The 15,127-nt window shown below is 34.0% G+C and overlaps 1 protein-coding gene across 5 annotated transcripts in view; it reads right to left on the bottom strand.

Moving 5' to 3' along the window:
- Positions 1-3,042: 3,042 nt before the first annotated feature.
- The window catches only part of LOC101974694 (uncharacterized), a 70,272-nt gene continuing 58,187 nt past the window's right edge, over positions 3,043-15,127 (bottom strand). For 3 of the 5 annotated variants that reach the window (XM_021734437.3, XM_078020660.1, XM_078020661.1), the window contains exons 3-4: positions 9,776-9,902; positions 3,043-4,988 (exon numbers count right to left, since the gene is read on the bottom strand). In XM_021734437.3, the coding sequence (XP_021590112.2) occupies positions 3,211-4,988; positions 9,776-9,902 (1,905 nt within the window). In that variant the 3' untranslated portion in view covers positions 3,043-3,210. The other 2 variants (XM_078020663.1, XM_078020662.1) reach the window with 2 other exon arrangements.

Raw genomic sequence — 15,127 nt, forward strand, 5'->3', positions numbered from 1 at the left:
AAGCCAAAAAGTCATTCCTAGGAGTAATGAAAGAAGCCAACAGGCTCCATAGGGAATGTTCAGTCAAGTATAGCCTTGGCTCCTCCCCCTCATAGGACTCCTATTAGTCCTCTTTATGTTTCTCCTAATAGGACCGTGTCAATTAAATTGCCTACAGAAATTCCTGCAAGATCAGATACACAAATTCACCAACCAGTCAGTCAATCAATTACTTCTTTAAGACTACCAGCCCCTGATGCCCAAGACAGAGGCCTATGACTCATGACCAACTCCTCTGGCTCCAGAGACTCTACCCCCACCTAAAATCCTCCCTAACCCCCTTCCTAGGAATGAGAACTACTCTCTGGCAGATCCACACTGCTTGTTCTGTCTGCTCTACAATACCCCACAAGGAAGCATCAAACCTAAACTCCCCAGGCATCAGATGAGGAGCCATAGCCAGGCAAAGACTAGTAGATCAACTTCACTCATATGCCTAGGCACAAAAATCTTCGCTACCTACTTACTTTGGTTGATACTTTTTCAGGTTGGATAGATGCCTTCCCTACATCCAGGGAAATTGCTGACACCATTGCCTCCATCCTCAATTGAGGGGATCATTCCCAGGTTCAGACTTCTCACCTCCATCCAGTCAGACAACAGTCCCGCCTTCACTTCTCAGGTTTTTCAACTAGTCTCCAAAGGCCTCAGCATCACTTGGAGGCTCCACATCCCCCACCAACCCCAGTCCTCGGGTAAGGTTGAGAGGCCTAACAGCATTCTCAAGGATCATCTCACTAAACATGCTATTGAACTCAGGCTTTTCTGGCCCAATCTCCTACCGTTGGCCCTCACCTGAATTCAGATATCCCCAAGAGCCCCCTCAGGCTTTAGCCCCTTTGAGCAACTATATGGGTGCCCTTTCTTAACCACCCAAAGCTTTCCAATTATTCCTCCTCCCCTTCTGTCCTACCTGTCCTATCTCACACTTGTATGCAAACTCCTAAGGGAACATGCAGACCAGTGCCTTCCTGCTCCATTCATTGCCTCAATCCCAGCACAACCACAAACCGAATTGGAAACTCTTCAACTGCGTGACTCAGTCTCACTTCAGGAACTGCATTCTCAATCATTGGAACCTCGCTGGACAGAACAACATACAGTCATACTTACTACCCAATGGTGACCAAGCTTTTACACACTCTCCCTGGTACTATGTCTCCTGCCCTAAAATGGCACCTGTTCCAAATGTCCAGTCCTGTGCTTCCACCACGACCACTAAACTCAAAATTTCTCGCCAACTCTCTTCTTCTTTTACTAATCATCAATCTCTCTCAAGTTTCTATCCCAACCACAGATGATGCTTCTACATCCAAGCGACATGGCACCAGGATGACACCACCCACTCTCACTTTATGGGTCAAGGCGATTGCCTTTCCACTGGCTGCATCAGGCTTTAACCCTTAACATTATTGGATTCAACCAAGCCACTTCAATACTTCCTAGAGTCCCTACAATAAGACCAATGACTGATACCAAAGATCTCCTCCACTCAGAAATGGTTTGATGCAGTTGACAACCTATGGCTTCAAGGAACTTTTATGGACTTTACCCCTACCAAAGTAGTTATCTATAGCCACTTAGTGTTATTTTTGGCTGCTCTGGTGTTCTCAGACCTGTCCCCCGAACATTCCTCCACTTCCCCTTCTAGGCTCAATGCTGCCCACCATTAATCAGGAAGTAGCCAGAGGACTTTACGCCACCCCCCATGTCACTTAGAAAAACAAAAAGGGAGGAATGTTAGGTGCAGGACAGGCTGAGTAAGCTGTCTGCAGGGCATGCCAAACAAAGTTAGCTGCAGGATGACCTGGCCTCTCAAACCCTCTGTCTGGTTCTTTATCAACTATTTGCTTCAAGCCCAATCACCCAAGCCCCACTCAAGGCTGAACACTCAACCCCCTGCTCAAGGCTGAACACATAACCCCCCTTGCAGACCCAGAGACCTCATTAGATTCTATTCCAAGTTAGCAAGTCAATTTTATTTGTTTTAGAAAAACAAATTGCCACATAGTGTTCTGGTTAAGCTCTTATTGGAAGTACCTTCCTCTTAGTCATCATCAAAAGCAAGATAGGAGGACATTTAGTAAAGTCAAAAGCTAAAATCCAATAGTTGGCCACTTCTTGTTTCAACCAGATGTTTATGATTTGATTGATTTTTAAAATTTTTTCTTCTGATTGCTCTGATGGCCTTTCCTGGTATTTAATAGTCAGCTCTATTTAAAAGCACTATTTATGTGAAAAGTGGTATTAAGGAAAATTAATATCTGGAACATACTAATAGTACTCAATATGTTTCTCATGATTATATACAGCTTCCTCCCACCATTCTGGGATTGCAAATCATAGAGCTTTCAATGACTTCCATTCCTCACTATATTTCACTCATCAGCTAATGCAGAATTAATTTCAACAAATTTGTATTAAATAAGTAGCAATTTAGACAAAACCAGATATAATTTACACCATGAAATTAAAATAATATATGTGGCAGTTTGCCAAAGAATACTTGGCATATTCAAGGAATAAAATGAAGAAGTTTACCAGAATTGTTGCTTTCCTTTATGTGATAGGGGAGTGTTTATTGTCATGTTGTTTCAAAATGACATTGACAGTTTCCTTATGAAAAAAAAAGTTGTTATTCTGTAACATGGATTCTTTTTTACCCATTTTTCTTGCATACTGAACACAAACACAGTGAGATACTGATCAATTAATTGTATTTTCAACTAATGGTGTAAAATGCATCTCTGACACATTTGCAATTGTTTTCATTTTATATAAAAGCCTCTTGCACATTCAGCATGAGAAGAGGTTGCTCATTAATTTTGGTATCAATACTGGGTTTGGTACATTGAAAAGATATTGAGAAAATTACACCTATAATGATGGAATCTCCCAAATCTTCATTCTCATCTTTCCCGTGGTGCTTCTGCTATTCATATTAGTATGTTAACTTTAATTTGCATTGTCCATACAGTTTCTTAAAACACAAGACACTTAGAATTGAGAAAATCACATAGCATGTTTATTTCATAAACTGATATAAGATTCAATAAAAGACTTCAGCATTATTAATGTATATTTTATTAAAATTATATTAAATCACAATGTGACACAGACTATTAAAATTTTATATAGCTAAAGATTTTTTAAGAATGAATGATGGGCACCCTAAGCAAGTGTGTAGTTTTGACTGAAAGCTTTGGCATATTCTTTACATTTGTAGGGCTTCTCTCCAGTGTGAGTTCTACTGTGGCACATAAGGCCTACTTTACGACTGAAAGTTTTGCCACAATCTTTACATTTGTAGGGCTTCTCTCCAGTGTGAGTTCTACTGTGGCACATAAGGCCTACTTTACGACTGAAAGTTTTGCCACATTCTTTACATTTGTAAGGCTTCTCCCCAGTGTGAGTTCTCCTGTGGTAAATAAGGTCTACTTTTTGACTGAAAGCTTTATCACATTCTTTACATTTGTAGGGCTTCTCACCAGTGTGAGTTCTGCTGTGGTAAATAAGGCCTACTTTTTGACTGAAAGCCTTATCACATTCTTTACATTTGTAAGGCTTCTCCCCAGTGTGAGTTCTGCTGTGGCGAATAAGGCCTACTTTTTGACTGAAAGCTTTGCCACAATCTTTACATTTGTAGGGCTTCTCTCCAGTGTGAATTCTGCTGTGGCAAATAAGGTGTGATTTTTGACTGAAAGCTTTGTCACATTCTTTACATTTGTAGGGCTTCTCTCCAGTGTGTGTTCTCCTGTGGCGAATAAGGTGTGATTTTACACTGAAAGTTTTGCCACATTCTTTACATTTGTAGGGCTTCTCTCCAGTATGAGTTCTGCTGTGGCGAATAAGGGGTGATTTTACACTGAAAGCTTTGCCACATTCTTTACATTTGTAGGGCTTCTCCCCAGTGTGACTTCCCCTGTGGTAAATAAGGCCTGCTTTTTGACTGAAAGCTTTGTCACATTCTTTACATTTGTAGGGCTTCTCTCCAGTGTGAGTTCTGCTGTGGTAAATAAGGCCTACTTTATGACTGAAAGCTTTGCCACATTCTTTACATTTGTAGGGCTTCTCTCCAGTGTGAGTTCTGCTGTGGTAAATAAGGCCTACTTTATGACTGAAAGCTTTGCCACATTCTTTACATTTGTAGGGCTTCTCTCCAGTGTGAGTTCTGCTGTGGTAAATAAGGCCTACTTTATGACTGAAAGCTTTGCCACATTCTTTACATTTGTAGGGCTTCTCTCCAGTATGAGTTCTGCTGTGGCAAAGAAGGTGTGATTTTACACTGAAAGCTTTGCTACAATCTTTACATTTGTAGGGCTTCTCTCCAGTGTGAGTTCTTCTGTGCCTAAAAAGGTCTGTTTTTTTAATAAAAGCTTTGCCACATTCTATACATTTGTAGGGCTTCTCTCCAGTGTGAGTTCTGCTGTGCCTAAAAAGGTCTGTTTTTTGAGTAAAAGCTTTGCCACATTCTATACATTTGTAGGGCTTCTCTCCAGTGTGAGTTCTTCTGTGCCTAAAAAGGTATGTTTTTTCAATAAAAGCTTTGCCACATTCTTTACATTTGTAGGGCCTCTCTCCAGTATGAGTTTTGCTGTGGCGAATAAGGTGTGAATTTAGACTAAAAGCTTTGCCACATTCTTTACATTTGTAGGGCTTCTCTCCAGTGTGAGTTCTGCTGTGGCGAATAAGGCTTGATTTTAGACTAAGAGCTTTGCCACATTTTTTGCATTTGTAGGGCTTCTCTCCAGTGTGAATTCTCTGGTGGTGAACAAGGCCTGATTTTTTATATGATTTCTGGTGTTCACTCTCACTTATAGTTTCCCATATTTTCTTTTGTTGTAAATAGTCAAGATCATAACTTTTATATTTCCCACTTATCACTTTGTGAAATATGTGTTTTATGCCCTTTTCTGATATATATTCTTGGGTATCATGAAGAGTCATGGCTGAAATAAACAAAAATAAAAAAACAATATCTATTAGACAGGGATAAATATATTTTGCATACATAACATGAAATTAAAATAAAATAAATACATCAGGAGTAAGTCCAAATCATCATAAAGAAAAATATATCAGTTTAATCAAAATGTATAGACAAAATTACCTTGAGAATATTACCCCAATTCTTGTAGAGACCACAGTATCCAAGATGAGTACATCATTAAGAAAAGTAATATAAAAAAGAGAAGGTAAGTATGTTACTTTTATCATCCACAGCCTTTTGTCCTCCATAAGATAGTATTGTGTATTTAGGAAATATCTGCCAGCTACCTTCACTCTCAGTAGAATAAGAAAAATGTAAAACATATACAAACATTTGTGGCTTTTTCAAAGAGTGTCCAAAAACTGGTTTTGGTCTACCATGACATACAGACATGAAAGTAACTAGTATATTTTAAGTGACAATACCACAAATATTCAACAAGGGTAAAGAGGCTATAGACTCTTAAAAAAGACTATAAAAACCTTGCATTAGCCTATGGCTATAATACTTGGATGAAGTCAACACATAACAATCAAGCATAATAAATTGATTTTTATATTTCTAAATTTGTGTGATATGATGATTTCTTCCACTGACAAATACACCTTTGTTTATTTCCTAAATATATCATGTATTTTATACTATATGTAAAAGGTAAAATGACTAAATAGAACAAAATAATGCACAAAAAAAGAATGAATTAACATAATTATTTTTTCATATAATTATCAGTTTTGTTCTTACAAGGTATTGTATTCCTTCTAATAGTATTTATAAAGAACATAATACACTCACCATGTGGTAAAACAAAACTCTTGAGCCTCTTATGTGCAATAAAATTAAAAAAATATGAGACTTTGACTATAATATCAACCCTACACAAAGCACAGTACCTGGTGAGCAAAATTTTACTCACTAAATTTCTGATTTCCAGACTTCCACATGTGAATCAAATGCTCCTGCATCTTAATCTCTGCATGCCACATTCCACTTAATGCAAAGTCCTGCAAATATTTCTTATAACACTTTAAAAGATAAAATATTTTTACAACTGAATAACAATAGTATAGAAGTACAATATTTTTACTCATTTGATCATTGATGGGCACATACATCGAGTCCCTAGCTTTAAATGAAAACAATATGTGCGCTAAACACAAAAGCAGAGGTATCTCTTCAATTTTCTGATTTAAATTTTCATGGATACATATTTAGCACTCACATTTCTGGATCTTTAGGTCATTCAACTTTTAATTCTTCATGTGTAGTGCTTGAGATTAACCCCCGAAATTCTATATCACTGAACTACAACACAAGCATTTTTAAAATTGTTTTGAGTCATGCTGTTTCTAAATTTCTATGACCTCTCTAAAACATGAAGTACTTTTGCATGGCCTCCCAATTAGCAAATATTACAAGGATGTAGCACTGTTCTTGCCTATTTTTATTTATTTAAAAGTTTTTTATACTTTTTTTCCCATAATGGGCTATATAATCTATGGGTGGCTCCTTTAATGAACACATAGAAATAATACAGCAAATATAAACAAAGAGAAGCATGGTTCAATCCAAGTGACAAAAAAGGATACTGCCTGTTATGAATTACTCAAAGAAGACTAAATAATGGGGCTGGGGATGTGACTTAAGCAGTAGCACGCTCGCCTGGCATGCGTGGGGCACAGGGTTTGATCCTCAGCACCACAGAAAATAAAATAAAGATGTTGTGTCCACCGAAAATTAAAAAATAAATGTTAAAAAAAACATTAAAAAACTATTTAAAGAAAGTTTAGAGAGTGAAATTGAGACCAAAAATATTAATATAAATAAGCACAAATTGTATATGTGAATAATTCTTTAGGAAAAAATGAGAGAAGCATTCCTAGTGTGCAAAGCTGAAATTCTACCAATATGGGAGAGGCTTATCAAGGAGAACCAAGTTTAAGATAAGTCTAAGCAACTTGTGAAATAGTGTAAAAATTAAAAACCTAAAGGATATATAAAGAGAAGTGGGATATATATATATACATATATATATGAAAAGAATCCAAGCATGCCACAATAAAAAGCAATGATCCAGAAATTAAATCATTAATCAAAATAGAAAATAATAAGAAATATAGAACACAACTTACAAAGTAGAAGTATAATGAATTTTTCACTTCAAAATATTTATGATTATCAATGCAATATTGCAAAATACAAAACAAAAGAAAAAAATTTACTAACAGAATTGAATCTGAAGAAAGAAACTGCCAAGTCAGTTCCAGCAGAGAGCATGGAAAGAAACCAAGCATGATCTGCTCCTAGAGGCCCTGTTTGTTTAAAGGTGAATAATGCCCCTCCCTTTACATCTCATCCTTTTGCACAATTTTGAATCAATAAGACACAGTTTTAAATAATGAAATTTCTCATAATCCTTTTGGACAAGCTTTTGTTGAGTGGTATCCTAATACTTGCCTTTTAAAACAGAAACAAAGATCTAGCCTCTCTCATATTAATTTGCATTAAATATTGTTTTATTTACAGTTAATGTGCTCAATATATAACATAAAGTTAAATACTCAAAATTGGTAATCTGCAGTGAATAGACATTTTATTCACAAACATCCATTACCCCAAAAATTATGTAATATATAAGACTCCACCTGACCCAGCATGACATGATCCTATGCCTTTTATCACATGGGGAAAAGCAGAGTGCTACACTTATGCCAACATGTCCTGTTTGGACTCTAGCTTGATCCATGAAATATAGCAATTACAAATGTGCATCAGGGACTTCACAAGCTGATTCCTAAGTTTCATTTAACCCTGGAAGAGAAGAGTCCCTCCAAACAAGAGAATAATCATTCTCCTCAAAAGAGGAGAAACGTTAAAAGATGAACTCAATGTACTATAATTTCAGTTACTTGGGGTGATATAAAACCATTAACAACCTCAGCTCATCAGGTGTTGGCTAAAATGAGGTTAGAATGTGCTCTAGATAACTTTCTTACTGCTTTGATTGGTAAACTCACACAAAACTCTGTAAATGCTTTGGTCTTAGTAACAATGTTGCTCCGTTTTTGTACACCAGCTATGGGAAATTCAGTACTGTCAGATCCTGGACTTCTACAACCCATTACAATATCTTGACTCACTTGGATGAAATTGTTACATACCTGCAAAAACATCTCATGGTATTCATTATTGTCTTAGCAGAATAACTGTGTCCTTACCATCCACATAGTATTTAATATGTCGCCATCCTGCACAATTTATTCATAAAATGTCTATTCCTCTTGATAAAACCTCTAATGATTCAGTGAATCTTCTCTCTAAGGCAGAATTTGTTGCTTTGACATTCTCCTTAATGGGTTCCCCTGGATTAGCTCAACGGGCTTACAAAACTACTATGAAACTCGCCTATGCTACCATAAAAAGTATTAGTCATGCCTCCATGGCTGTTTAAATGCTTCATGAAGAACAAAAACATTATCAAGCCATGCTTGACAATCATGCTGCAATTGATTGTCTGTTATTGCTACATCATGAAAGATATCAGAAGTTTAATAAAATGTGTTCCTTCAAGTTAAGTGATAACAGTAATTTTATTTCAAAAGAGTTAGATTAACTTAAATATATCATTGGTAAGGTCCAACAAGATGATGGATGTTTAGACTTGTTGGAATGGCTAACTTCATGTTTACTCAATTTCATCTGGGTCAAAAAATATTCATAGGTGAATGTTTACTAATGTTGGCACTTGCTGTTGTTTATGCCTGCCCAAATTTGCCCCCACCAGCATTAAGGAGATAAGTAATATTATTTATTCAAAAGGCCTTAAAAAAGGAGGTGGGGCTGTAGGTATTCTTACCTTGGAAATAGACCAGAAAGTGTGGGGGTGATGGTAACTGGCACCCTGAGTCCCAGAATGTTAATGTCCAGCAGTTTCTCCCTGAAGCTATTAAGACAACTCGACAGGTGCACTATCTAGTTTCTGTGGTAATGTCCTTAGGGAGAAGGGGCTCTATGTTTGTATTAACTATACCTTATCTTGGTTAGCTAGCACTTGGGGTTAAAATAAGGCTGGGTTACAATGTATGAATGGTAACAGAAGCTATGTGATTTGGGAGTATACTAAGTGCAGCCAAGAAGAGGAGTGGCCAGTTTTTTCTTTTCAATGTGTGTGTGTGTCTCTCTTCTGTTTGCTTCTTTACAGGTTTCCCCACAAGAAAATTTGTAAGAGACCATGCTGGCCCTCACAACAAAAGGTAAGTTTTGGTGGTTAATATAAATAAACTGGGACATCACTAAAGAAGAAAACAGAGGACTACAAAGAATTTGAAAATGTAATAAATATAGGGCAGTATGTGTTCAATAATTACAATAAAAAGAAATAAACGTAAGCTTCTGAAACTTTTTTCTGCTGAATAACTTCTCTGTCAACATTTTTTAGTTTGGTTTTCTCCATTTGAACATCTCAACCTTGTCCCCTGCTATGTCTAGGCTACAATAGTTTACATCACTAAATTATGTTAGGTACTACTTATCTAAAGTGAAGGATGTATAACACACCAAGAAAGAGAGAGATTAAAGAGTAAAATAATATATATTAAAAGAGTAAAAGATCTGTACAAAAAATGCCCTTTTTCTTGAAACACAAATCTGAAACTCATTCTTACAGAGAAGTTCCCAGAAGATACAACAGAAGTAAATTAAATAATAATTAGTAATTAAAATATTTAAAAGGAAATTGCAACTTACCCAGGAAGGCAAAGTTTCTATAGTTCTCTAACATCACATCATTATATAAGTTTTTCTGAGCAGGTTGAAGGCATTCCCATTCCTCTTCAGTAAAATCAATGGCTATATCCCTGAATGTCAACAGCACCTGAAATAAGAATAGGTAAATAAATAAACACATTGACCACATGAACATTTGCACAGTCTGTAATGTCATTGAAGTTGAAATGAGAGTTGTAGACTATCATGTAGGTGGTGTTTAGGAACACAAAGATACCATTATCTACTTCTGCAGAAAAAGTGATTTAAGTACAAAAAAGTATATATACTCCACATTTATGAAACACAATATAAAACTCAGGCATTACCACAAAAATATATATTTTATAATTTTTATATCATGATCTAAATTATACATACTGTTCAGATAAGAAAATTATGGTAATTAAGAAAGGGAATCCTCAAATTCTAATTGTACAACCACTAATCAGACATTTACTAAAGTGTAAAATCTTATTTGTTATTTCTCTGATAAAGCTGGCTGTTCTTAATATGCAGTGAGATCTCTAATAATTTCAATACCAATGGTATAAGAAAAATTTTGAAATGTAACAAGGTAGACAGACCACTTAATGGAAATATTTAATAGTGAATTTAAGTTCAAACATTTTATGGTATTTGTGTATGTTATTAATATACAAAATAGCAGCAACAATCCTGTTTGGATTTTCCTTTTTATAATTTTAACATTTTTTCACATACTATATATATAAACTTTGATTGATGTATATATTGTATAATGTTTATAATAGAATATACATATAGCTCTTCAAACAAATATAATTTTTTTTATATATTTTATTCATTCTTTCTAGTTCTACCTGATAGTAAAATCAATTTTTAGGGTATGAAGCAAGCATGAAATATATCTTATCCTAATTAAAATCCTGTTCTTGTTGGTGGCTATGATGGTAGGATTCACTCAGGTATATATATAGATATATATATATATCTCCTTAATATTTTTATCCCCTTCCCTTTTATTTATTTATTTAATCATTATTTATTTATTCATTTATTTTATTTTTTTTTACCATCGTGCAATCTACTGATCTTCTTTTCTTACCCTTCTTCATTTTATGAACTTTAGATTTTACATATCAGCAATAACTTTCAACTTTTGGTTTTAAAGAAATGGTTTGCTTTTTTTAGCATAAAATCTCCATATTCATCTATTTCCTACCAAATATCATAAAGTAGTTCTTTTTTTCTGGCTGATTAATAGTTTATTGTATACATAAGCAACAGTTTTTTATCCTGTCATCATTGAATGGATCCATTCATTATTGAATGGTTGGTTTTATAGCTTAGATATTGAGAATTCTGCTGCTATAAACATTAATGTGGCTGTGTCAATGTAGTATGCTGATTTTATATCCTTTGGATATATACAGTGCAGTCAAAAAATTGAGTTAAATTGTGGTTTCATTACTTTAACAATATGCGTACAGGTTATTATCTTTCACTTAGATCTTCATACAGCTGCAATAATTGGAATTCATCTAAACCTGAGCTTGAAAATGAAACATACAGAAAAAAATTAGTAAGCCATAAGTGATTAAGAATTTATTATCAAGTCATCTATCCTAATGAAAAGTAAATTTTATAAACTAAAAGTAAATATTAAGCAAAAGAGCAAAATTAGAAGCTATTGAAGATGAACATAACACAGAGAGGGTTACCAATATCAATGTTGGTGCTTTTAAAAAGCAAATGGCCCAGGTCTAGTGATGAACAACTGTAGTTCCAGTGACTGAGGAGGATAAGAAAAAAAGATCATAATTTCTAAGACAATATTATATATAATATTGTCTTAGAATTTATGAGGCACTTAGCAACTCAGCAAGACTCTGTCTCTAAATAAACTATATTTAAAAAAAAAAAAAAAGATTGAGGATGTGGCTTCAGGTTAAGCACCCTGGGTTGAATCTTCAGTACAAATTTTCAAAAAAAGGAGATACCATTAAAAAAGCACTAGCAAATTTGAAAATTCAACAAATAAAAATTATGTCAATTATATAATACATAATTGCAAATATATGCATATATAATTATTTCTCACTTGATGGAAATACACTCTGAAAAATTTAACCAAAGAATATTCTGTGATTTTTCAATTCTCTGAGTGTAATGACAAGAATCTAGATGGTATAGACTAGTACAAGGCTAAGACATTTGCTATATCCACTGTTGTAAATAAAGTTTACTGCTGACCAAAATACCATGATGCCACATGATTGATGTTATGAAGTTAAATCAATCAGAGTAGACCTCATAATAAAATTATTGGTGGAATTACAGAAAACAATAACAACAATAAAATTCTTGGTAAGTCTCTTGTTATTTAGGCAGTGATACATAATGGAGATTACAGTGCAGAAAAGAGGAAAAGTGGCATTCATTCCAAAGAAAGATGCTAGGATATTGGGAAAACAGTGTGATAATAAAATGCTATTTTATCCCTTCACTCAGAAAACATAACAACTTATTTTGACACATTAAATGCTGAATATAAGTTATTAATAAATAATACTGAAATATATAAGAAAGTACAAAGCTCAAAAGTTTACATACAAAAGATAGGGTGCATATGGTGTTTCACACCTGAAATATCTTCTATTCTGGAGTCTAAGGCATGAAATTCAAAATCTAAGGCCAACTGAAGAAATTGAGCAAACCCCATCTGGAAATAAAATTTAAAAGAGAGCTGAGGATATGCTCAGAAATAGGACACTTTGGTTGAATCCCTAATATCACAAAAGAAAAAAAAATAGTTTTCTGTTTTCAAAATTATACAATATAATATGTTTACATTTATGAATTACAAAATATTAATATAAAAATTCTATTCATCAAATGATTACATTAAAAGGCGCAATAGTAACAAGGTAAAAAAAAACTAATTTCCTCACATATAATCAAACACTTATAAGAAGAAAGAAAAAATAAAACACTGCAAAAGAAAAGCAGAATAAATTCTTGAAGAGCCACTTTAAAAAGGATATATCTAAGTGTTCAATAATCATTCAAACTCAAAATCTTTACAAATTAGGTAACATTGAATAAAATCACATCATATAGATGAATTAAATAGTATTGATGAATATCGGAATAAATGCATTCACAAAAGAGGAAAATAAAAATTTAAGCTTTTATTATCCATTTGTAGAAACTGTTTTGTAATCAAATGTATATGATACACCCACAAAAGAAACAGAGACTAAAATTACAGCGACTGTACATATGAGAGTACAGCTATATTCTTCCAGAGTTGAAACAAACGGGCATGGTTAAAGAGGAAGAAATAATTATTAAATTTTATAAATAGTAAATTCTAGAAGCTAGAATTTTTGTTGATATATCCAGTTTGACAAATAGTATAAAATACCATGTATGTTTTATGCTGATGTCACATAAATATTGCATTTCATATGCAAGTATATTTAAAAAAGAAATATGCAGTATTTGAGAAAATAAAAATACAGAAAAAGCACATAAAAGACTCAAATATTCAACATCTTTACAAAGAAAACTATTATAAAAATGACCATTTTCCCTAATTTAACCTATAATAATAACTGGTCAAAATTTTACCATGATTTACTTTTTGTTAAAGAAGAAATCAAAACAAAAACTTCTAAAATTCTCCTGGAAATTTAAATGTATATAAAATTAGCCAAGAATTCTCTCATATATACGAGCAAATGTACTAGTGATCATTACCTGACACTAATACATGTTATAATATTACAATAGTGTAGTAATTTTAAGATAAAGAAATCACAATACAGAAAACTACATAGGGTAATTCACACGTATGCAAATATAATTTTTATTGTTAAGTCTTGTAAGTATATAAATCAAAACACATCAATAAAAGTATTTAATGTGAATGAATGCTACAATCCAACCTCAGTAGATGTCAGAACAAGAGACACAGATCACAAGTAGGGACTTGTGTGCAGAATGTGTGTAATACTGGAATTATACACAAGCATTCACCAAACAGCAGATATAAAGAAAGATAAATTTTTAAAAGATAAAATAAAAATAAAAGCAGAATACAAACCTCCCTTCATTTATGGATACACCAAATAAATATATACTCCTGTTTTGAGTCCTTCTTAAAACTGTAAAGGAATTAGAGGCACACACGTTGGAAAACTGAAAAAAAAAATCTACCAAGAGATGAGTAGAATGCACTTGAGCATCATCCTGATTTGAGCAATAAGCCATATTACTAGAACAAAATGCCCAAATCCAGTGTTAATAGGAATAAAGGAAGACTGATTTGGGTTTGAAATACAGCATATTTAACTCTAAATTTCCTATAGTCTAGCACAGTGTTTCCTTCTTCCATATCCATAATTGGAGTACTACTTACTCTTCTACTTTTTGAGAGTAGCCATTCTAACAGCTGTGCTCAAGCTGCAGAAGATCTTATAGTTGGCTGGTGTACTAAAATTCTGATGCAAGCTTTTTAGATTCCAGGTTTGAATGCTAATTTATTTGTACACACAGAGGAAGGAATAAGATGTATACGAGCATCAACTCCAAGGGGAAAAATGTAAGTGGTTTTCTAAGGCCATGCAAGATCCATGAGCTTTTTTCCATTAGACCAGAGTGGAAGAGGTGTTAAATCTTAAGGGAACCTTTAATCCCTTAGAGGGATTTGCCAACATTCTCTAAAAATGCAAAGAGCTGTTGCTGACAGTTGAACGTTTATATAGACAGTACCAAGACATTAACAGGGAAATACAGACCACCACTGAAATCCAAAGTGGCAGTTTAGCACTTCCTGAGCTCTCACACCCAGCTCACTTCAGTAATAACACCAGACCTAACCAATTCTTTCTGTAAGTAATTTGTCCCGATATTAACTTTTTACATTCAATGGACTACATCTGAAACCTCAAAGCATTGAAAGCACTGGCAACTGTGCAGGTGCAAATCTCCCTAGATCAAAAAGGAGTGGTTACACATTGGTGTGCAAACATTGTAATGAGCTAAAATCTCTGATATTAGTGAAGAAAAATTATTAGAATCACAGATCCCTCTTTATTTCTAAAATAGGGGCACATCAATTTTTTTCCAGTGAGCATAAGGTACACTGGAATCTAAAAAGCTTGCATCAGAATTTTAGTGCACCAGCCAACTATAAGATCTTCTGCAGCTTGAGAACAGCTGTTAGAATGGCTACTCTGAAAAAGTGGAATAGTAAATAGTACTCCAATTATATGAATATGGAAGAAAGAAACACTGTGCTAGACTATAAAATTAGTGAAGACATTTTAAAACAATGGAAATTGAGAG

The sequence above is a fragment of the Ictidomys tridecemlineatus genome, chromosome 8 (assembly GCF_052094955.1).
Source record: "Ictidomys tridecemlineatus isolate mIctTri1 chromosome 8, mIctTri1.hap1, whole genome shotgun sequence".
In the NCBI taxonomy this organism is placed as follows: domain Eukaryota; kingdom Metazoa; phylum Chordata; class Mammalia; order Rodentia; family Sciuridae; genus Ictidomys; species Ictidomys tridecemlineatus.